The sequence below is a fragment of the Rhinatrema bivittatum genome, chromosome 9, assembly GCF_901001135.1.
Source record: "Rhinatrema bivittatum chromosome 9, aRhiBiv1.1, whole genome shotgun sequence".
Classification (NCBI taxonomy): Eukaryota; Metazoa; Chordata; class Amphibia; order Gymnophiona; family Rhinatrematidae; genus Rhinatrema; species Rhinatrema bivittatum.
The window spans coordinates 119,370,591-119,392,782 of NC_042623.1; the positions used below are offsets into that span (position 1 = coordinate 119,370,591).

The following is a 22,192-nucleotide window of genomic DNA, read 5'->3' on the forward strand; positions in this document are numbered from 1 at the left end:
GCTAAAAAGCTTTAGCCTACACTATCTGGGTCTCTTACTCTGTGAAGGTGGAACCTCTCCTCTTCTCTGTCTTGCTGTTCCTGCCCTCTCTCTCCCTCTCTCCTGCTGAAGCCAGAGCACAATAACCGGCTGTATGTTAGCCAAAATTGTGTGGCTCTTAGGTTTGCTCTTTTATAGCTAATGCAATTTGCCATGTTCACCTCCAAGTGTCAATAACGTTTCCAGATTGAATATTCACATTATTTATTAAATACTTTATTGTGCTTTAGGATGTACTGTCAGAATACTTAATTTCATGATAATTTTCATTTATATAAAATTTAACAAAAGGTTTACCATTTGCTGGCAGACATCATATCATACTGTACACACCACTTTACCACTTGCAAAGTGGCACTATAAGAGCATAGTAGATAACATGATCAACATATTACATTATAAGTCATTTTACTACATGATAATATTATTGCCTTATGTAGATGCCTTAGTAATTTATTTGCCCTTATAGGACAATGTGTGAAAATAAATTACTGAGTAATACTATAGGGCTCTTTGAGCTGCCTAGGACCTTGGATAATATGGCATACACATTTTTTTTAAATAAATAAATGGCTACTTCAAAGATTAAAGTAATCCCAAGTTCCTTAAGGTCCACTATATAAAATCTCTAAAAGGAGATTCACAACTTTTCTAGATATATTTTTTTCCAATCTTAGGTCATTTTTATTCATCTGGTTCACATCTAATCATTATTAGCAGTTTCTTTAAACATCATAGGCAAAGACAAACATGAGAAGCACAAGATTTAAGCCCTATATCAAAAAAAGATGTCTCCCTGCTTTTCAGTACATATTGCTACCTAGTAGACACTGTATGAGGTCTTACCTGGGGTGCGAACAGAGGATCTGTTCGATGAGGACCAGCATTCATTTTGGATCACTTGTGGCACACCCTGAGAAGAATTGCAGAGTTTTACTATATGAGTTATTATTTTCTTTTAACTCTGCAGTATTGAAAACACAATGTTTTTCTTTCAATTCCTCCTGCTTATATTGGTTATACAGAGAATGTAAGGATCCTCTTAATAATTATTAATATTATTCATAAATTGAGTTTATATAGTGAACTTTATCCAAACATGATTCCAATACACTTCAGAATTCAATACGTATGCAGTCATCTCTGGGCTGAATGAGCTAGCACCATATTTCTGCAGTCCAAAATGCACAAAACTTGCCATAGGAGTGACAGAAGAAGCAAAATGTTTTATACTATTACAGTTGGACATGCTGATACATAGGGCCTTATACAGTACAGATTTCTTACAAATTTTTGAATAAAAATTCCTAAAGAGAAATTCTCTTTCTTACCAAACTGCTGTAATTATTAAGCCGATCTCTCTCTTCATGTGCAGGCTTTTGATAATGTCTACATTAATATGTTACATTTATGCACGTGAGTTACGCACCTAAATGTAATATATTAATGTAGCAATTTTCAAAAGTCACTTACGCGAGTAAATCCTATGGACCATTCAATGTCATATATTGTAGCAATTTTCAAAGGCCCACTTACATGAGCAAAGTGTATTTACACATATAAAACAGCTTTATGCATGTAAATGCTTTTTCAAATCAGGTCCTAACTTATTATACATAAAAATGTTTCTATTTCAAATTTAACAGCGTTCATGTTATGCTTTTTTTATACCATGTGTGTAATCATCAGGGAAAAGTGCCAAATAGATACTAATAACAAGTTAGGTAGAATAGAAGCATATGGCCTCTTCTTTGAACAAGCTAAAAAAGCCTTAGCTTTATCTCTACCTTCTCCTTTCATCTATTTCTAACTCCAAGTTAAACTAAAGATTCAGAACAGTTTTTCTTTGACCTGTTTTTCTTGATAAATCATTCATGCCTCTAAATATGATTCAAATATGATTCGAGTTATGTCTATAGTAATAAGATGATAATAGTTTAAATTTAATACTATCTTTCATCCAAATAAGAGCTCAACATACTTTGTAATTATAGTTTTCAGAAATGTGTTTTATTTATATGCAAAGAGGCATGTAATATTGCCTGCAGCAACTTTATATAACAAATTATTTTGCACTAAAATCACAAAATTACTAACAGTGCCAACTGTATTGCATATTATTAACTCTTCAGTAATTCAAATTACTGTAATCAGTAACACAGCCACTACTATTTACTGTGCCTATTGGTTCTAATTATAGTTAAAAGTGAAATGAATAAAATATACCAATATATATATACCAATCTCCTATTTTCCACTCATTTTTAAGCTTTCTGACATATGGAATGTTGGAAAAAAACTGAATAAAAGTGATCAGTGTCTATCCATCCATCTGTCTATCTATATATATATGGGGACAAAAAAACTTCCAAAGAAGGACAGAACATCATCATATTTGATTCACTGGAAGAAAATGGGAATACCTTGGATGAGCTTAAAAACCAGAAACATCAGGTCAGAATTTTCAGAGAATGAATCCTGCCATAAATTCACCATTGTGTAAAATGTCAAGCAATTAGAGGCTGTGAAATGTTGACAGATTGGGGGGGGGGGGGGGACTCAAAGCTGCTGACAAAGCATCTTTGAAGCCATCTCACTGTCCTCCCTCCCATACACTTCCCAAGCTTACATACCCCCACACACTTACACACATCTCCCTACAGCTTTCCCCAAACAAGAGCCCCCAAACTTCCATATTGAAACTGCTCCCCACATACTTCCTGCACAAAACACACTAGATGCATCACACCTACATGCACATACACCCATATACAGTTCACAAAAGACAAACACACACCAACATATCCCTCCACACTCCCCCTGCTCACACTGCACATACACTCATACCTTTCATTCCACAAGACAACCCCACAAAAAAACACATACACACATACCACCTGCATCCTCTACTACCACACATAAAAACTATCCCATATACAAACACACTCCCACACACGTACACACACTCCCTTCTACCCATCCCTACACATACAAAACCTCCATACACACAAACACCCATATTTCTCCTACATGCACACCCACACACACATATATTACCACACAAAGATACATCTGAGATTTATCACTGTTCATGTGTATTTGTATGATGTATGTGTATATGTTTGTTTGTATTTGCAATCCTCATGTGTTCATGTGTATTTGTATGATGTATGTGTAAATGTTTTAGAGATATGAATCGTGTGATCAATCGTCTTAACGATCGATTTTGGCTGGGGGGGAGGGAATCGGATTGTCGCGGTTTTGTTTTTTGTTTTTTTTTAAATCGTGTAAATCGTAAATCGGGGAGGGCGGGAAAACCGGCACACTAAAACAACCCTAAAACCCACCCCGACCCTTTAAAATAAATCCCCCATCCTCCCGAACCCCCCCAAAATGTCTTAAATTACCTGGGGTCCAGTGGGGGGGTCCCGGTGTGATCTTCCACTCTCGGGCCATGGGTGCGTTAATAGAAATGGTGCCGGCACCATTTTGGTTCCTGTCCCCCGACGTCATGAGCGCAGGAGATCGCTCCCGGACCTGCGCTGCACCCCCAGGGACTTTTGGCCAGCTTGGGGGGCCTCCTGACCCCCACAAGACTTGCCAAAAGTCCAGCAGGGGTCCGGAAGCGACCTCCTGCACTCGAATCGTATTGCCGTATTGCAAAATGGCGCCGGCCGTATGGCCATTTTGCAATACGGCAATACGATTCGAGTGCAGGAGGTTGCTTCCGGACCCCCGCTGGACTTTTGGCAAGTCTTGTGGGGGTCAGGAGGCCCCCCCAAGCTGGCCAAAAGTCCCTGGGGGTGCAGCGCAGGTCCGGGAGCGATCTCCTGCGCTCATGACGTCGGGGGACAGGAACCAAAATGGCGCCGGCGCTACCTTTGCCCTGTCAGGGCAAAGGTAGCGCCGGCGCCATTTCTATTAACGCACCCGTGGCCCGAGAGTGGAAGATCACACCGGGACCCCCCCACTGGACCCCAGGTAATTTAAGACATTTTGGGGGGGTTCGGGAGGGTGGGGGATTTATTTTAAAGAGTCGGGGTGGGTTTTAGGGTTGTTTTAGTGTGCCGGTTTTCCCGCCCTCCCCCTTCCCCTCCCCCTTCCCCCGATTTACGATTTTTGACGATAAATTGGGGGAATTCCTATTGTATATCGCCTCTAATGATTTTTGACGATTTAAAATATATCGGACGATATTTTAAATCGTCAAAAAACGATTCACATCCCTAATATGTTTGTTTGTATTTACAATCCTCAAAGACCTACACTGGCTGCCGATTCATTATAGAATACTATATAAGTCCATCACCACAATATACAAAGCTATCCAACAAATAGCTCCGCTCAACCTACAAATCCCTTTCAAAAAACATACTTCCTCCAGACCCATAAGAGAGCACTATAAAGATTCTCTTCAGGTACCTCATTCCAAAACCTCCCTTCACATAACTCTCAGAGACAGGGCATTCTCCACAGCAGGACCTCCTCTTTGGAACTCCATCCCAACGGAGCTAAGGCAGGAACCCTGCCTCCCAACATTCAGGAAAAGACTCAAAACGTGGCTATTCAAAAAAGCCTTCCCAAACTCGGATTAAACTCATTACCCACCTACAACCAACTTCCAAGCACTACCTGTATGCAGAAAACCGTTACTTCTGATCTCTACCAGTATGCAGAAAACCATTACTTCTGATCACTACCCATAGGCAGAAAACCACTACTCCAAGCACTACCCATATGCAGAAAACCATTACTTCTGATCACTACCCATAGGCAGAAAACCACTACTCCAAGCACTACCCGTATGCAGAAAACCATTACTTCTGATCACTACCCTTATGTAAAAAACTGCAATTTGTTCAAATGAACAAGTCATTGTAAATCACATAATTCTTTGTAATGTACCCCATCATACTTCGGTTAATATACTATGTTAAAGTTCCTATCATTTTTCTTCTTGCTCCTAGTTGTACTTATCCTTGTTTTATTGTAACTGTAACTATTTTATGTTAGCACCTGTTATTTATTTTGTTTAGTGTTCCTGTTATCACCCCACTGTTTATTGTAAACCGGCATGATGTGATACTCTCACGAATGCCGGTATAGAAAAAACTAAACTAAAATAAATAAAATAAAATGAGGTTCACTCTTCCTCACTTGCTTTTTAAAATATGAATTTACATCTGAATATTTTATGTTAATAAAGTAAATTGGAATAATTCTTCAATTTTACTTTGGCACAAGCTGCTGGGGGAAAGGTGCTTTAGGATGGATCATTTGCCAACATTCTGCAGCTTCTAACTGCCTCCCATAGAGCATCACAATATTACTCAGCGTCCCTAGCATTAAGGGATTGTGCAGTCATGGGAGAAACCACATAATTAACTTATTGCCACATATTTTACAATGTGCCACATAATCAGCATTCCTGAAAGCTTCCACACCACTTAATTCAATCTTTTGATGGAAACTGCATGGTGCCTGCTTTCAGCTCTATCTCTGCTCCTACTGCAGCCCATCCCCTTACAAGCAGCCTGCAGGGAGTCCTCAACTACTGTTGTTACCCCCAGCCCCCTTCCTCCTGTCCTGAAGTGAAGGGTAGGGGAGGTAAAGTTAGCTAGGGCAGAGAAGGCAGTCAGAAAGTTTGATCCCTCAAAGATCTCTTAAATCCTTATTAAACCAAAAATAATTTTGACATGATCCCTGGATGGAGTGATGTCCCTATAGGAGAATTTCATCTTTATACAAAAGTTCTTGCACCTGCATATGTGGCCAATCATAGATCATTTACAAAGACCAGGATGTGTTTTGGAAGTCTACAACTACTGGTGTCCCACAGCTGGCAGAGAGCAAATTAATTTCAGTTGATAGAAACCTTAGGGGCGGATTTTAAAAGGAGCGCGAATAGCCTACTTTTGTTTGCGCTCCAGGCGCAAACAAAAGTACGCTGGATTTTAGTAGATACGCGCGGAGCCGCGCGTATCTGCTAAAAACCTGGATCGGCGCGCGCAAGGCTATGGATTTTGTATAGCCGGCGCGCGCTGAGCCGCGCAGCCTACCCCCGTTCCCTCCAAGGCCGCTCCGAAATCGGAGCGGCCTCGGAGGGAATCCTCTAATGCCCTCCCCTCACCTTCCCCTCCCTTCCTCTACCTAACCCACCCGCCCGGCCCTGTCTACACCCCCCCTTACCTTTGTTGGGGGATTTACGCCTCCCTCCGGGAGGCGTAAATCCCCGCGCACCAGCGGGCCTCCTGCGCGCCGGGACGCGACCTGGGGGCGGGTACGGAGGGCGCGGCCATGGCCCCGGACCGCCCTGGGCCGTAGCCACGCCCCCATACCCGCCCCCAAAACGCTGCCGACACACCCCGAAAACGCCGCGACAACCGGGACCGCCCCCGACACGCCCCCCTCGGAGAACCCCGGGACTTACGCGAGTCCCGGGGCTCTGCGCGCGCCGGTAGGCCTATGTAAAATAGGCTTCCCGGCGCGCAGGGCCCTGCTCGCCTAAATCCGCCCGGTTTTGGGCGGATTTAGGCGAGCAGGGCTCTTAAAATCCGCCCCTTAATGAATGACACTACTGATGAATATTTTCTGCTTGTTCTAATTCAACCTCTTTTTGTATCTGTTACTGTGTGTCCAATATGTGTGCATATATCATTCTGTGCAACTAACAGCATGACTCCCTGCTGATGCTGAGGGCATTTTTAGCACACAGAAGCTCATATACTTTGAAATATGACAAAGACTTACTCAAGAAAATATAAAAAGGATAGATGCACTATTTCAATTCAAAACAAAAGTGACATTTCACAATTATATTTGTAACACACTGTATGTCTTGATAAAATGTTAATTTTTGATCTTGATATATTTTTTATTTGTATATATAAATATTTTTAAAACAAACAATATTAATTGTTTTCAATTCAAACTGACTTTTTGCATAAGCAGAGGTATGAAACTTTATGCAATATTATGCAAATTTGTCACATAATTGCTGCAAAACTTTGGAAGATCTGTTAAAGAATTTGCTAACTTTTGCCACAGCATCTTGAAAAATCTGCTGCAGGAAACCAGGAGCTCTGATTTTACCTATGACCTCACATACACACCCAAGCATACATACACACATACCCAAAAGCAACTTCCAAGCTGCTCTCTCCCACCCTTACCCTCTTTCTTCGTTAGTGCAATATATGGAACATACTGCAAAAAGTGGAAAATCCATACTGAAGCACAGCATGTGCTCAATATGTAATATAAGAACCTTAGAATCTTGTCACCCTCTTCTACAAATCAATGTGAGAAAGTATTCCTGAAGCCATGCCTCTACATGCTTTCCCCACTTGTTGTCCAAGTCATTCTACTGTTTGTGAAATGTGCTGAATTCATAACACTGTAAACTGAAATGCTCAGTTTATCCATGGAACAGGTACAATCTAGACAGTGGCAAGTTGATTCATGCTGCCATGAAAATGTCCTTTCTGCAGGAATCACCTTTAAGGATATAATAGCAAGCCAGTCTTATTCCTCAGCTTGCCAGAGATGGCAATTGTAATAACAGTTTTAAGTGATATGTTAGATCTGTTTTTTTAAAACTGGACTAATCCCACAATCTCATTACACATAGGCCACCTAAAGCTTTTTAGGGAATAATAACGTTTAGGTACTACCAACCTTTGCTGGATTTAAGACTGAAATCTTGAGTTGAAAGATTATGTTTCCATGAGTTAATCCACTGAATTAGTATCCCCTCTCAATTCATTTTAATTGTAACACCTGTTTAGGGGCATAAAATATAATCAGCTGTAGATAAAGGGAGTGAGGAAACTCACCCAAAGATGAGATTTGTGCAATGTTCTCTCAACCTAGCTTGATGGACTCTCTACCTGGGTAACAACAAGCTAGGTGGAGATAACATTGCACAAATCTCATCTTGGAGTGAGTTTCCTCACTCCGTAGGTCATCAAATCTTCACAAGAGACCACTGTTCTGTTCGTACGTCTCACGTTGAATGTGAAAGTGGCCCCTAACCCCCTACACTAACACTTAAACCTCGCCTCGAGTTACTAGGTGGGCCTCCCATAGGGTAAAGAAGACACTATGGCTAGTCACTCACTCTCTCTCTCTCTCTCTCGATGATAGTATGATAGCAGGAGGCGAGCAGATCGCTCTCTCTATCTTGTCTATCTATCTCTCTCCTCTTCTACTCTCTTCTCTCCTCTCTCTCTCTCTCTCTCTCTCTCTCTCTCTCTCTCTCTCTCTCTCTCTCACATCCTCAAACAGGCCTGTCAGGAGACATTGTGAACCATGATAAACCTTTACCAGCCTGTAACGCAAATCCTCCCTACTTTACATTTGCTTCACCCCCTGAATACAAAATTTGCATTAGCAAATCGCGTTAACTGCTGTTAGCGCGGTTTGCGGAATTATCACACGTGGTAACTCCTTGGAAAATGAGGCCCTTAATGATGATTTTTAAACACAATAAATTTTTAACCAATGTCCCAACTTGGAGTGATTAAACCACGAACAAGAAATATTCAAGACTCGACAGCGGCTGGTGTTTCACTATAGGGCATAGCTTCCTCAGGGGTATTTGAAGAATTTAGATATCTCTCTTGAAGATGGACACAAGGGCTCGCAAAAGATATCCAAACCACCTTGTTCATGGTTTAAGCACTCCAAGTTGGGACATTGGTTAAAAATGTATTGTGTTTAAAAATCATCATTAAGCGCTTCAGCGTTCTATAATTTGGTATGTGCCACAAATGATTAGTAGACCGGATGGTTCTTCAGTGTATAGAACACGTCACCTGGCTTTCTGATGCAGCACATACCCATATTTAAATATTTTTCTAATATATCGCTCACTCCTTGATGGGACATTAATCATTAATAGCAGTGCCTTTTTCAACATTGGTCACTGAAATACAGGACCGCAAGAGTTCTCTTTGTTGTTTGTGCTATAGAATTATGAGACATGTTTGTGCAAAATGTGCTCATTTGAAGCTATTTTCATATAATAATTTGATTTAGAAAGGCTATGAGTATTTAATTTATTATCAGAAAAGGATATATTGCTTTTCCTTGTTTCAGAATTCCTAGGGGAGTTAATTACTGAGGAATTTAAAAATAATAATAATAATAATCTTGATTTAGCAAGAATGTTTAGTTTCATTTACAGTGAATAAAAATCTGTATATTATCAGTACAGAGAATACAGAATTGGATGAGCTCTTCCTTTTTGGAAAGAGTTTTGTTTGAAAAGAGTAATACTACTGTAAGTTTTTTTGAAGGTGAGCGTAAGTGAATCTAATGGAGTACATTATGACATGGTAATGTTAATTATAAAAAATGACTACTAAGAGAATTGAGGCTTTTTTGAAAGTCAGGTCCCTGGGACATTGAAAAAGTTACGAGCATTCCTTGGCATGGTATCACTGGTGGGGGTTGGTCTCAGCAGTCAGGGTTCTGGTTATTACCAAGCATCCAAAGATTTGGTCATCACACCAGCACACCTAAAGCACCCCCTATGCCCTTTCTTGCAAACCCAAATTGATTTTATCAAATTGACTTTATGTCAAAATTACAAGTACGCACTAAAAATGATTTGCTGTTTCTCAGGGTGGAGGAGGCTTTCCCAGTAGTAAAGGCAGATATATCTGTAGCTAAGATTCTGCTGAAAGAATTTATTCCAAGGTTAAAAACTAAAACTGGTATTATTCTACACCACAACTCGTTGTAGTGTCTCCTAGAGGCATAACAATAGAAACAAGAAAGTAGCTTCATGACTGCTATTTGCTGAATTAACTTGTTGTATGTTATGAGATTGTGTTTGTTTTACTATGTAAACCACCTAGATGGATAGACTACTACCCCATGGCGCGGTATATAAAAACTTTTAATAAATTAAATAAATAAATAAATAAATAAATAAATATCAGAATGTTTAGTTTCAATGGAACTATAATTTCACTGTAACCATTACCTTAATTTTGTTGTATGCTAGGCTTATATTTTTCTGTCAGACTGTGTTCCTATTGGCATCTGGGTCTCCGGGACTCTGCCTCATCCAGTACAGACTGATCACTACATTAGTTGCTACCTCTGGGCTGACCTCGATCCATCCAATGATGACCACTGGCGGAGGCCACCTAAGTTCAGCCAGCCCCAGCACCCAAAGGCTCAACCCGTGGGGAACGAGGGCTGGTATTGGTGAAGCACCAGCCAGCCTCCGTCCATCAGTCCTCTCTGCCTGCCGACAGTGGGGACCCATAGGATCCCTCCTATGGGTAGCGTGAACCCCACCTCGGCCCAAGGGTCCACCTCCGGCACAACACAGGGTCATTCATTAAAATGCAAAGGGCCATTATCACATGCATTAGGGCAATAATGCCCTAATACACATGATAACTACTGTCTTGTGATGGTAAGATTTAAATTAGAGAAAGGGGCAGGTAAGGGAGCGGTTAGGGTGGGGTTACAAAAATTTTGATTCCAGTACCTCTGCGGACAATAATGTTTTAGACATTATCATCAGCGCTAACATTGGAAATAACTTCACCTTTCCCATTGGCGGTACGGGGGCGATGGTGTGCGCAGCAACCACAACTGTGGTGGGTGAAAATGCACTGCCACGATGCGGCCGGGTGCACACTATCTCGACTCATCATTTCGCTATAATTATAGTGGAATGATGAATCCCGGGGTAAGTTGGATAAAGAGCAACCAAAATGATAAAGGGGATGGAACAGCTCCCCTATGAGGAAAGGCTGAAGAGCTTAGGGCTGTTCAACTTGGAGAAGAGACGACTGAGGGGGGATATGATAGAAGTCTTTAAGATCATGAGAGGTCTTGTACGAGTAGATGTGAATCGGTTATTTATACTTTCGAATAATAGAAGGACTAGGGGGCATTCCATGAAGTTATCATGTAGCATATTTAAGACTAATTGGAGAAAATTCGTTTTCACTCAACGCACAATAGAGCTCTGGAATTTGTTGCCAGAGGATGTGGTTAGTGCAGTTGGTGTAGCTGGGTTCGGGGAGGGTTTGGATAAGTTCTTGGAGGAGAAGTCCATTAACAGCTATTAATCAAGTTTACTTAGGGAATAGCCACTGCTATTAATTGCATCAGTAGCATGGGATCTTCTTGGTGTTTGGGTACTTGCCAGGTTCTTGTGGCCTGGTTTGGCCGCTGTTGGAAACAGGATGCTGGGCTTGATGGACCCTTGGTCTGACCCAGCATGACAATTTCTTATGTTAGCCAGATAGATCAGAACTTGTAAAGGTAAGTGCCAATTTCCAGATTTAGCCCAATAAATCTGAATTTATTCTCATAAAAAGCATGGATTTTGGCTTCTAATTTTAAAAGTATACGCATTGAGATTTTATCTGCATAATTTACATGCATTTGCCTCCTGTAAGTCAGTTTTTTTGCATGTAAATTAGAAGATTTTCTAACATGTGTGCAGCAATGAAATTACCAGTTTTACCAATGCTACTTGTTTTCTCAGTTCATCTGCAGGTCATTAACACCTTCCTGGCTCTTCAGCCTGATCTTCTCCCATTTCACCCAGATCCCCCACACAATCAATATTATATTTTCAAGACTTTTTTGAGCACTTACTCCGGATATAAAGCAGGAATAAATATACAAATAAGCTGCCACATTTGCATGTGTAAATTGCTTATGAAATAGCAACTTACTTGTATAAATGATGGCTCTTCCTTGGAACATCCCTGGCCTATCCCTTTTTACATGTGCAAATTTACTCACGAATCCTTACTTATATATGTATTTTGAGGTTCATAAAAATAAATATGCGAGTATATGCTGTTTACTGTCAGAATTTCTTTTACACAACATGCAAATATACTTGACATTTGTGAATGTATTATGCTTTTAGTCACAACCAGTATTGCATCAATTACTAGATTTAAAAATCTAAATTTTTGCTAGAATTTAAGCAATATATAATTTTTCTTTTACGCTCAAAATCTCAAAGTAGTAGGAAATAAATACTAGAATAGACAATTCAAATCTGCATGTTTGTTTCTGATATACCCAAACAATATAGCTTTATATGACAGTGATGCTTCACAGGATCAGACAATATGCGAAGAAGGTACTGCTCATCTCATCACTGATTAAATACTGTTCTACTGCATGCAATTATTCCACCAGTATTGTAGATTTAGCTTCTTTTTATGCCGTTGATTTTGTGATAGGTGGTCACAAAGAAATACCATTTTCCTCAGACTACTACACTGAAATGTGCTCAACTAATCCTCATCCTACTGCTGTTATCATTATAAAGGGTGGGGGTGGGGGTGGGGGTTGTATTGAAGAGCCCCCAATCTATAGAGAAGTCGATGAATCTTGCAACTATAAACTATGCAACTACATATACCATTAAATGTCAGGTTACTACCACTTTCAATAAACCAGAGCTTAAAAATGGATTTTAGAAATTCTATGGTATCATCTATGTAATTTTTCCAAAGATTAAATCAAACTACCCACATTATCTTTAAATTCTTAAGTGATCAGATGACAGGTAATTTTTGGTATGTGAAATCTATTAGGAATGTTTACATTAGTCTCAAAATGGGTGGTTTTCCAAAATACTAGAAGCCTTGGAAAGATTATTATTAGCATCATGTACAATTTAGGAAGCTCTTGAAAACCAAAGGATGCTATTTGATATGTATTTTACAAGATAAAGACAACAGTTGGTAAGATAACTTTGCATTTTTAACATCTGTGAATAGAAAGTTCAAATCACACACATTCTTTCAGCCACTAGAGGGCAAATAAAGGGATAAAACTCACATAAAATATTGAAAAAAAACAGATATTAAGGAGATGTTTGACAAAAAAATGTTTTGTCCCAGACTAAAAAGATATTCAGAGTACACAGGAGCAACCACAGATTCTCTGAAAATGCCCTTCTATCTGCACACAAACAATGATTCATATAAACGTACAATATATCTGCCTTTAATTCACCTCTGGAATCCAAATATATTTTACGATTATTTTCAAAAGAAAGTGATTATAACACATTTGGGGGTAATTCTGTAACTGACTGACCACATTGGTATAAAGTCTGCAGGTACTTCTTATACTCTTTGTACCAATTTTCAAAGAGAAAGTGCGCACATAACTTCTCTTTGAAAATTATCCTGCCAAAACTTTCCTCATACACTTATACCTGCTAATGGACGTGCATAGTTTTTCCTACCCCTGGAATGCCTCTGCTCAATGAAGGTAAATGTATGCAAAATAGAGGTTGTACTCATGCAAGCATACCCCCATATCAGGTAGGAAATTTTGTAAAAGGGCATTTCTGCAGGTAAAGTCCAGTTTTACACACAGAAATAGCTTTGAAAATTACCTTTTTAAAGCTTTACTATGTCTAGGAATAAATAGTAAATCTATCTAGAGTAAAACTTCTTTGATTATCAGATAGCATCCAATAATGGTACTAGCTTTTCTCTATTCTTAAAGATGGGCTAAAGTTTTCTATTTAAACACTGCTTTTACATGCTTAATGCTGCTTTTCTCTTAAGGATGACATCTCTCACCTTTTAAAAGCTGCTTTGGCATAACATCTTGCATATAATTACCCTCCACAATATGCACACCATTTCTCTTTTTTTAATCCCAGTCTGTTCATCCTGCATTCACAACTTTACATCCTCTCATTCTCTCTTCCACACTCACTTGTACTCTACATATATTCTACATGCTTGCACGTTCTCACATTTACACTTTTCATCTTCTCCATTACATACTACACAAACATCCACATTATAACAGAAGGCACTTTGTGAAGTAACACAAAGCCCTGCAGGAAAGAACTGAAATAGAAACCCCAAGAAGTCAAACTCTGCATGAAGTGCACTACGGGAGAAATAGGAACAAAAAGTCCTTTTCTCCCGTACTGAGCAAAATACAAAGATATAAGTGATGATGCATAATTCCTCAGTGCTGACAGAAAAACAAAAGACATCCCACATAAAAGGAGCAGAAAAAATGTCTATAATGCTCAGGGAAACAAGAGAAATAGCAGGTAAAGCAGCAACAATGTGTTGAATCAATGGGGCAATTTTTAAACTACCTACCTAGGTGCAAAGTCCACAGGTACAAAATATTTCTGGACTTTGTGCCACATTTTCAAAGAGAAAGTCCACTTATACCTTTATAACCAGGGTCAGTGCTTCCATTAGACAAACTAGGCAGTCACCTAGAGCACCAAAATTCTGGGGAGGTGGCAAAATACCGGCAGTTTGTGGTCCAGAGTGGTGCTGTACTAGAGCCAATACTGACAAAGGAGGAAGTGCAGTCCTGGAGCCACTGCTGAGGGTAAGAGGGAGTACTGGGATGGAATTGCCACCAATGGTTAAGTTGTGGGGAGGGGTGTGAATAACCAAATGTTTGCCTAGGGTGTCAAATAGGCTTACATTAGCCCTGTTGATAACTCTCAGACTGCTTTAGAAATTATAATTAGCTGTAATAGTATTAGTAATATCCAGAATTTAAAATGTATGGCACAGTTTATTTGAAGTCAAGAGGAATTGAAGAACAACAGCATACAAATCTGCATTTCTCCATGCCCTTATTCAAACAATTAGGATTTTTTGTCTTTTTCTGAAACCTGATTGATTCTGTGAGAGCTGCCAACCTCACTTGCTTCTTCAGAGCATGACTTTTTACCCACTTCTCTGACCATGGGAAAAGCTTTAGTCTTTGCAATGCTTGGCTCTACAATTTTCTCAAATTCTTACATATGAATTCTCTAATTTAAAAAAATGTTTTTTAAATCAAACTCAAATTTGTTTATTTACAGTATTTAGACACCCTACATGAAGCACCTTAGAAATGCACAAATATATAATATAGACAGCCATTTTCAAAAGACTTTTACCCAGGAAAATGACTCACTTAAATATATGTGCATGGTTGCACTCTTATCCACAACGAGTCAGGGCATTCCCAGGGGCAGGAAAAGGATCAATGGACACAGTTTTGCATTTTCAAAACTCCATGCATTGTTTTGAAAGGAAAAAACAGATGCAAATTTCTGCATATAGTTTTTCCCTAGGCTGCAGGAAAAAGAGGATAGCAATGACTGCAATTGGAGTCATGTCCCCCTCTTCTGCTTCCCAGACCCAACTGCAGCTTTCAATCGCACTGAACACTCAGCCACATAGTTGAAAGCTGCATTTAGATCCATGTGGCAGAAAAGGTGGATGCAGCCAATCAATGCTGGAGTAAGGAGGAATACTAAGGAAGGGTATCTGGGAGGTTAAATAGAAAGGCTAGGGGTTGAATAGAGTAAGTAATTGGTTGAGGGTGAGGGAAAAAAATGAAGGGTGGGTTTGGGAAAGCAAGAGAGTGAGGGGTTGGGGCAGGGCTCATTCCCCCTATTCTACATTCCTCGTGTGTCTCTATCCTCCCTCCTCCCTCCTCCCTCCACCCTTTATCCTTCTACTCCTCTTCTCTGAGATCCCCTCTTTCTCCCCATCCTTGATTCCCCTTTTCTCTATCTTCCTGCTCCCTGTTGCGTTTTCGGCCGCTGTGTGGCTTCTCCTCCACCAGAGGACTCCAGCAAGCCTGGTTCCAAATTGTACTCTCCTACATGTCCCTTGTTTCTTGCCTTAGCCAGTCCTATAGCCTCTGCACCACCAGGGGACCTCCATGAGCTCATTCCTCTGGCTAGCCAAGCTTTTCTTGCCTGCCCCTGTCCTATTTAATACTGTCCAACCTCTGCCTCAATGCTATGGCATCAAGTGCTATTCTGTTCCTTGCTCTAGCCACATCTGCCTTGCAGCCATTCCAGACCTTTCCTTGTGGCCTCTGGGCCTTCTGATTCCCTTCTTTGTCTTGTGGCCTCCTGGCCTACAGCTCTGACTGGTCTAGCCCTGAGGCCTCCCTAGGTCTGTTCCTGATATTAGGCCTTCTTTGACCCCTGACTTCTGGCCTAGCCATGAGGCCTTCCTAGATCTCTTTCTGCCTTGCTCCTCAGGGTTTTCCTATTCTATGTTCTGTGGTGTCCTTGTCCTGTTCTGTCTTGTGCTGTCTTAGTCTGTCCATGCCCTAGCCTTTGTTCCAGGTCCATGCTTACCCGCAATCTGTTCCTGTGTTCCAGTTTACTCTTACCTCCATGCAACTCTAGTCTCTTCCTGCGTTCCAGTTTCACTCTTACCTCCACGCAGCTCTTGTGTTCCAGTACACGCTTATCTCCAAGCAGTTCTAGTCTATTCCTGAGTTTCACTCCAGACTGCACTCCATTTCTGAGTTCTAGTCCAGTCTGTTCACTGTTCCTGAATTTCATTCCAGCCTATATTCCGTTCCTGAGTTCCAATCCAGCCTGCACTCCATTCCTGATTTTCAGCCTATTCTGCACTACCTGTCGCTTCAGCCTCACCAAACCACCCAAGTATAGCCCTAGTCACGTTATCCATCCTGCGCTACTCTGGAGGTGGTGTCCACCATGCTCTTGTAGCAACAATGACACAACACTTCCTACCCAGTACTGTCACTAAGATCCCTTTACTCCCCCCCAAAAAAAAAAATATAAAATAAGTTAACTAGACATAGAGATGTAATAAAAAGTACATAAAAGTACAATAAAAATTGCATCAGTATGTAAATATGTGCAAAATACTAAAAAATATACACATTTGCCACATTATCAGCATTGACTTTTGACAAATCAACCACAGAATTTGCTAACTCTTCCACAGAATCTTGAACTATTTACTGCTGGAAACTGGGGGCACTGGTTATACATATTTAGATCAAAACTCATTTCATATGCCTTTTAGTAGAGACCCTACACCATTTTGATAAGCTTTCCCATGCCTATATCCATTCCCACAGCATCACCCTTCTATAAGGTTAAGTCGAGTTTTGAACAAAAAGAAGACCCACTAAGGTTTGAGACGTTAGTCCTTATTTAGAGTTTTGAAAAAAATGTTTTCAAGAGATTCTTTATGCCAATTTATCACATGCAGATTCATTATGGATATCCTGAAATTCCAACTGGCTGAGGGTCCTCCAGGGCAGGTTTGGGAACCACTGCTCTATGGAAATATTATTCTATTCTGTGTTACATTTTAGTAACCAAAATTTATTTGATCATACTGATTTCTTGATGTGTTCTTTATTTGCATCATTTATTTGCATGTGGTGTATATATAAATTGCATACATTTTCATTTGTTTACTCATTAAATATTTTCATTTATGTAGGGATTGCCTAGGTCCCCATTTTATGTTGTCATTAGGTTAGGCTTTAAGTTAGAATTTAGGAGAGGTGAGTTGGCAGACCATCCCTGACAAACACCTTCAAAAAGGTTGTTTGGATTAGTCAGCCACCCTGCATAATACAAACAGATCAGGGAAGAGGTGTGACCATTCTGTTTTGGATTTTGAAGTAGAAGGAGTGTGTTGGAGAAGCTCTCGAACTCAGGTCTTACAGCTTAATACTAGAGAGAGCAAGGTACCAAGGCAGATTCCTGGCCCAGCACCCAACCAGTCTGGCAGGATTTGTCTTGGTGGAGGAGCAGGCTGTGAGATTGTTTTCTACTTTTATGGTGTTGTGGAGGCACACCATTTCTTCTTCAGGAGGACTCTATCTCTCTGACCTGGAGGAAAACAGGGGAAAGAGAACCCTAAGGAAGTAGAGGGGTGTACAATTCATGGACCCTTGTGCTGAGGTGAGGTTGGCTCAACTTACAGAGAAGGCCCCATGGGTCCTCACAGACAGCTGGCGGATCTACACTGGGAAGAGATGGATCAGGATTTTCACCTATACCAACCCCTCTCCCCTCAGGTTGAGCCCTTGGGTTCTGGGGGTCTGTAGGTCTTAGGCAAGAGTCTATATGGAGAAGGTGTAAGCATAGGTTCAGTATCAGGCTAGGGTCAAAGGCAAGTGGCAAACTAGGAGAGTCAGTGTCCAGGCTAGGGTCAGTGATGGACAGCAATCAAGAATTGTCAATATCTGGACAAGAGTCAGAGGCAGGCTACAGGAAAGAGTGGTCATGTCTAGGCTAAGGTCAGATCCAGAAGTCAGTTCAAGAGTGGAGAGGACAAGGAGAAAGACTGACACAGAAGGGCAGGAAGAAGGCAAGGCTGGATAAAGACAAGACAGACTGGGCTAGGGAGACAAGGCAGGCTGGGCTGGAGAGATGAGGCAAGCAGAGGATTAGGAACACAGGAAGAAGCAGCAACTCACACACTACACTCAGGTGTAGCCAATCCATTGCTGAGGCATCTGCTCGTTGCACTACCCGTAGTGTACACTTCCAGTGCTAGAAGACAGAAGCAGCGCTGGACTGCTGGGAGCAGGTAAGTTGACACCTCATTCATGAGAGGATTTTTTTTCTATGAGGATGAGATGGGGGGCTGAAGAGATGGGTGGCTGTTTGCTGGACTACTCATACTGCAGGTGGGGAGGGATTGGGGGAAGGGAAGGACACCACTATCTGATGTATGTTACCAGGAATATGGTGGTAGGGGGTGCCCAGCGACCTGTATAAAGAGAGGTTTTGGATTAGGTGGTTTGTTTAATTTTAGTTTCTTTGCTGACAGCGCTACTTACCCATATTATCTTTTAAAGATATCCAGGTAAGTAGGGAGTTACCCGAACACACAAGGTGGATAATTTTAAAGCCTAACTGGCTATATTCAAACAAAGCCAGTTAGTTTTTAAAGTTAGCTGGATATCTTTAAACAAGTATATTCAGTCGGACATTTATCTGTTTGAATATATGGGACAAGTTATCCAGCTAATGTTAGCCGGATAACTTGTTCACTAAGTGGCCTACTAAATATTGGCTTCATAATGTGCATGTTGTAAGTAATCTTTTTGCCTCAGAAGATTGTATTTTTGAATGTTCCTTTTCATGTAAAATCTTTTAAAAATGTATAATTTAATAGTGTGTGTCTATAAAGGGTGGGGGGCTATATGTGCAAGACTGTAAGGTTTGCCTAGGAAATACTCTTCCCTTACCCATGATTTCTGTGGTGAGGAGGGCAGGTGTCAGTTTTTAAAAATATAGATTGCTGGAGGGAGCTGGACTTATTTTAACAGGCCCGGCACAGACATTGAATAAATCTGGGGGGGGGGGGGGGGAGCAGCACAGCAATTGTTTTCACAGAGCAACAAAAAAGATTTCACCAGCCCTGGCTGCCTTTTGCTGTGGAAAGCTATCTTTCTTGCCTGGGAAGGGTGGGCTGCAAGGCCCAGATACTCTTTATTTAGATTTTTTCTTTTTTTCCTTTTACCACAGCCTGAAAACAAGGGGGTCCCATGGCAACACATTGAGCATGCAGAGAAGACATGAGGCATGGAGCTGGTAGTGAGGTAGCTGCGGGAAGCCTCCTGACCACCTCCCATGGGGAGATGCAGCACTGGGGAAGAGAGGCGGCTGGATTATTACCTGCGCAGCTGAAGAGTAGAGGATCTAAGAACACCAAGAATAGGAATAGGGAAAAGCCACAGGTAAAAATCAATGAGTGATAAGCTCCGGCTAGGCAAGAATAACTGCTGGGGATCTGGTGTTGGCTGCAGCAACACCACAGGCATGGAGCTGCTGCAAACAACACCAAGCATGCAATTGGGTGGACTGGCCCATCAGAGCATGCTCAAAATTCTGATAGGCCAATCCACCCCTGACTGTATCTCTTTTCTTCTTTGGCTGCCAGCAGGTTAGTTGGACCTCTTCTGCCTTCAGCCCTGCAGGCACTTCATTTTGCCACATCACCACGGGGCTCTTCTTTTAGCCTGCAGGGGTTGGGAACTCCGCAGGCACGTCATTTTTCTGTGCCGCTGTGGGGTTCTTCTTATGGCCCATGGAGGACTGGAACCGAACGGGCACATCATTTCATTGCACCATCACAGGTATGTCATTAAATATGTGGTTGTGGGAAAGTACGGCGGCTGCTGGAGAAGCATTTTGGCGGCAGTTTTTGCCTCACCCTACCTCATTATAGAACCACCCTGATTGTGAACTCCTTCATTCCAAGCACCCACTGAAAAGGGTACCTATTTAATTTTTTTCTTTATATTTTTATCTTTGTTCACTAGGGGATAGAGACAGAGCCTGTGTGAAGGGGTGCCTGAGAGAGAGACATAGGTAGCCTGTGTGAGGATGTATGTGTGACAGAGAAAGGGAGCTTGTGTGGGTGATTATGCAAGAGAGAGGGCCCTGTATGAGGGGATATGTGTGTGTGTGTGACAGAGTGAGGGAGCCTGTATGAGGGTTTGTGTATGTGTACTAGAGAGAGGGAGCATGTGTGTGAGAGAGGGAGAAACAGAGGGAGTCTGTGTGAGGGGCATTACTGAGAACGGTGTCAAACTCTGGGACTGGCGATAGAGTGGAAGGGGTTGAGCCTAGAGGTGGAGGGGAGAGATACTGGCAGGTGGAGGAGTTGGGGCCTGAGAGGACAAAGTGGCCAGGGGAGTAGGGAGAGCGAGTGGAAGGGACACTCTTACAGTGAATTTCTAGGGAAATTCTGCTCAAAATATTTAAAATTCTGCATCTCTAAGGAATAACATTTTCTGTATTAATTTAAAATGTAATTACTTAAAGACTGTCATGTAAATTGTGTTATTTTGACCAATATAAAGTTTACAGAATTTTGCAGAAGTTTAAGTTTTTGCGCAGAATTCCCCCAGGAGTAATCTGGCCCCATCTCTCCAATTCGGTACTTTGGGTCCAAACAGCTCCAGTTTTCAGGTTATCCACAATTAATATTCATAAGATATATTTGCATGCGTCTGTAAAGGTCTGGTTTACCCTGAAAACCAGAACTATACAGAAGGCCCTTGAGGACTAGATTTAGGAGCCCCTGAATAAGTTGAAAGAATACATATATTTAAGAACATAAGAACATCAAAATCAATGTCACTCCTCAATGTCTACAATATCCATCCACGGACAGTAAAAAACTTAATTTTAGGCATGTTGCTCAGCTTTTTTTGTTTAAATAAAGAAGTAGATTTAAAACTGAATGCATTTCTGTTCACCAAAAGAAGGCAAATGGTCTGCAATGCTATTTATGGATTCTTTCAGCAACCATGACCTACTCCTGATTTATACAATGTCAAACATAGTTAACTGAAAGCAAACAGAGGCTGAAAGATAAAGGGAGTGCTAAAGTTACATTCTGTTATGCTTGCCTGATTATTCAAACCTTATCTTTCAGACAGTATCTGTATTAGAAAATTTCTCTTCTATTAATGCTGGAGCAGTATTAGAATGCAAATTGTTAACAAAATGTACTATGTCTGCACAAACTTTCCATATTTGTCTTTGCATTTCTATACCTTCATTTAAACAGAAAAGATGTAATTAGATTCATCTGATTTTAGATGCATCTGAAGAACAAAACTGTCTAGTTGCACAGCAACTTTCAAACCCATGTGAAGAGGAAAACAGCATTATTCTAACATAAGCCTCTACTTTGGTGTTTAAGGCCGAATTAGTTGCAGAGGCACACTCAGTCCCAGGGCTAAGTCCCAGTTCACAGGCACCAGTCCTTTTACCCTACAATGTGTATTCTTTGAGAGGTGGGGGGGGGGGGGAGGCTAAAACTCTATGGCACAAGGCATACAGGGGGAAATTTCTCTCACTTTCTTTCTCATACGAGTGTACTCTCTGTTAGATGACGTTGCTGTAATGATCACCTCCAGCCCCCAAATTATACTGGACTCTTGAATGATGTTTTCCAAACTCTAACTTTACTAAAATAAAATCTTCAAACTCATTCGGTTGGTATTCTACAGTTAATCTTCCAAACAATCCAGCTGCACTTTAGGTCTCAGTCCTGCTCATCTGAGTCCTTCAAAGTGGCAGGCACTAGGGAAACAAACCAGCTCTCCAGGTTGTGGAAGTTGAGCTCCTAGTGTGAATACTGGGGTTTCTTGTTCTCCCATAGTCATTGGATCTTTTGGTTAGAAAGCCCACATTATAGCAAAAATAAAATTCTTTCTCTTTCTCCCAGGCAGGAATGGTAATAAAATCTCCTCTCAATTAAAAAGGAACCATAATCATTTGGTGAAGAACCTATGCTGTCCTAACCACCACCCCCCACCCCGTTATGAAGAATAGTAGCACAGATCCTCATTTTCTGCC

The 22,192-nt window shown here is 41.1% G+C and overlaps 1 protein-coding gene across 5 annotated transcripts in view; it reads right to left on the reverse strand.

Moving 5' to 3' along the window:
• TAFA2 (TAFA chemokine like family member 2) overlaps positions 1-22,192 on the reverse strand; it is a 505,302-nt gene that overhangs the window by 336,295 nt on the left and 146,815 nt on the right. For all 5 annotated transcript variants that reach the window (XR_003858735.1, XR_003858732.1, XR_003858733.1 and 2 more), the window contains exon 2: positions 886-952. Coding sequence is in view for 1 of the 5 variants with exons in the window: in XM_029616859.1 (XP_029472719.1) it covers positions 886-926 (41 nt within the window). In the remaining 4 variants the exon portion in view is untranslated. The remainder of the gene's footprint in view (positions 1-885; positions 953-22,192) is intronic.